Source organism: Vollenhovia emeryi, unplaced genomic scaffold, assembly GCF_000949405.1.
Source record: "Vollenhovia emeryi isolate VEMERY1.0 unplaced genomic scaffold, V.emery_V1.0 DF944063.1, whole genome shotgun sequence".
NCBI lineage: Eukaryota > Metazoa > Arthropoda > Insecta > Hymenoptera > Formicidae > Vollenhovia > Vollenhovia emeryi.
The window spans coordinates 1-2,717 of NW_011962303.1; the positions used below are offsets into that span (position 1 = coordinate 1).

The window sequence follows — 2,717 nt, forward strand, 5'->3', positions numbered from 1 at the left end:
AATTGTATGTTCGGGAACCAATTCCTGCTCATACAAGATTACAGATTTGTTTAAGATATCTAGCAAGTGGAGATAGCATGAGATCTATAGGATATGCCTTTCGAGTTGCTCCAAATACTGTTTCACATATAGTTCATGAAGTTTGCTCCGAAATCTGGGATAAGTTAAAAGATATAGTCTTGTCACTTCCAAGCAAAAATGAATGGATAAATATTGCAAAAGATTTTGAAAAAATATGGAATTTTCCTCACTGTCTTGGAGCCATAGATGGGAAACATATTGTGATAGAGGTAAAATATATTATTCTTTTTATTAATCAATACATCTCTTGCAATATAAAATAATAAATTTTATATTTTAAGATTGTATTTTAAGAAATATTTGGAAAAAAAATTTTTTATTTAAATTTCAGGCACCCCCACATAGCGGTTCCATTTATTACAATTATAAAAAAGATCACAGTTTAAATCTTACTGCAGTTGCAGATGCAAATTATAGATTTATTTTAGTAGATGTAGGAGCAGAAGGTCGTCGTAGTGATGCTGGAGTGTTTGCTAATAGTGCAATTAAATCAAGACTAGAAGCTAACACATTGAATGTTCCTGAACCTTCAACTTTTGGTCAATATAAATTGCCGTTCGTGTTACTAGGCGATGAAGCATATCCACTATCTCCATATCTAATGCGTCCTTATGCAAGAAGTTCCCAACTTGATTTAAGAAAAAAAGTATATAATTATCGACATAGTAGAGCAAGACGCGTGGTCGAAAGTGCTTTTGGCATACTTGCAGCGAGATGGCGAATTTTTCGGAGGCCTATTAATACATACGTCTCAAAAGTTGAGAAGATGGTACTTGCCACTATTTGCTTACACAACTACATCATAAGTAAAGAACTTGAAAAACGCCCTCAAGAAAGACGTTATTTAATGTATAATAGCGATAGACAGTGTACATCGCTTGGAATGAGAAATCTGTCAAATTATAATATGAATAATCTTATTTCAAGTAGTTTATCCAATGAATATAGAGAAAGATTTACGAATTATTTTGTTAATGAAGGTGCTGTGGAATGGCAATGGGAGAAAGCAGCGAATAATGAGTTTTAAGCAAAATATTTATTACAAGTAATTTAATACAAAATGTATAATAAAATATATAAACATAAAATATTGTATTAAACAAAAAAATAAATTTTATGTATTAGAATTAACCCTCTGGTAGTAGACTGGGTCTAACAGACCCAGACGTAATTTAAAAAAATTTAAATTAAATTAAAAATAAAAAACTAAATTCTGATAGTCTACTACCAGAGGGTTAAGTATTATAATTTGTCTTCTACCAAATTAAAAGTAAATAAAAAGTTTGTATGAAAATCAATATTATAGAATGCCCGTCTTTTCTTCTGCTTCAAATGCTAAATTCATAATATCTTTTTCAAGTATTCTTCTGTCTCTATAAGGCAATTTATTCATAATTGCACCTAGTTGCATTAGAAAGCCTTCAATACCATCATTATCTCGTTTATTAGCGTCTGATAAAATTTGTACAATGCTTTGTTTAAATTCAGCATCAACCGATTGTTTCCTTGTGCCTGAAATATTATGAATGTATTTCATTACATTATAAATTATTATTAATAAATACAAAAATATTTTTATATTTGAATCATTGTTATAAATACAAAAATTATTTTGTTTTAAATCGTAATGTTTAACTCTAATGAGACTAGTTTTCAAAGTTACGAGTATCTTATTATCTTAAAATGAACAATGATTTCTAGGTATTCTTCGAAAGCTGTTCTGAGTCATATTTATAGGATTCGAATAAAGGTTCATGTTTTCAACAGCTCTTTAGAAGTAGTTTTATTTTATTTATTTAAGTATAAGACAGTCACTTATCTTTATTCAAACAGCGAGACTCTGTACAGTTTTCAAAGTTTGAAACTAATAAGTATCTTATAGCTTTTGATAGCTAATTTTAATTTAACAAATTGTTTAAAACTATTAAACTCATGTACCTTTATTCAAATCCTAATGAGATTCAGAATTGTCTTTTGAAAGTAAAATGAACTGTTTCTAAAATTATAACATATGAAATTTATAATTTCTTAAAAATAGCTTACGTTTAGTGTGCTCTTTAAACTGGTTATGATCAAATGAGCTGCTATGTCCTGATGTTTCACCAATGGAATCCATGTCAATAGATTGTCCATTTGCAGTAGAAAGTGCATCAGAGTTGCTTACTTCGTTGAGGTTGAAGGAATCACATGAATCTTGTGAGATATTGCTCTTTGTACTGCAATATTAAAGTAAGATTTTTTAATAAATATAATGTAAAGTTGAATTGTATTACAATTTATTCTTATTTAAATATTATCTTTAAACTCTTACTTACGGTCTAGAATTTATTGAGTCGTTCAAAAATGTCATTTGATCATAAAACCGAAAACTGTCATCGTTGTCTGATGCTGATGCTGCTGAGCCACTAGGTATATAAGCTGTTGCCTTCTTTCTTGCTTTCTTGTAAGAATCTCTAAGATTTCGCCAACGTTTCTTTATATTCTCAACCTCAAATTTATCTGAATATATATATATATACATATTTATTAAAATATCTTTTTATAATAAAAAATTTTTTTAATTAAAATCAATATTACCATCTAATTCTTTTGCTACTTCCAGCCATGCTTCTTTTACAATTAATGGACTTCTAAGC

At 28.6% G+C, this 2,717-nt stretch overlaps 2 protein-coding genes across 2 annotated transcripts; one reads left to right on the forward strand and one right to left on the reverse strand.

Annotated features, from left to right (window-relative positions):
• Window positions 1–6: 6 nt before the first annotated feature.
• On the forward strand, window positions 7–1,114 carry LOC105564239. The gene is made up of 2 exons (XM_012016476.1): window positions 7–290; window positions 413–1,114. Exons 1-2 carry the CDS (start codon window positions 78–80, stop codon window positions 1,106–1,108), a joined length of 909 nt encoding a protein of 302 aa, XP_011871866.1. The 5' UTR covers window positions 7–77; the 3' UTR covers window positions 1,109–1,114.
• A 52-nt stretch (window positions 1,115–1,166) lies between these two features.
• Window positions 1,167–2,713, reverse strand: LOC105564248 (the record flags this gene model as incomplete). The annotated part of the gene is made up of 4 exons (XM_012016488.1): window positions 1,167–1,593; window positions 2,125–2,297; window positions 2,397–2,580; window positions 2,659–2,713. Coding segments are annotated over 4 exons (624 nt in total), but the record flags the coding sequence as incomplete, so codon positions are not given.
• Window positions 2,714–2,717: the final 4 nt, after the last annotated feature.

Excerpts from the sequence above, each read along its gene's own strand:
- LOC105564239 (XM_012016476.1), top strand. The coding sequence starts at position 78 with ATGAGATCTATAGGATATGCCTTTCGAGTTGCTCCAAATACTGTTTCA. Across the intron at positions 291-412 it reads GGAAACATATTGTGATAGAG|GCACCCCCACATAGCGGTTC; the intron begins GTAAAATATATT and ends TTTAAATTTCAG.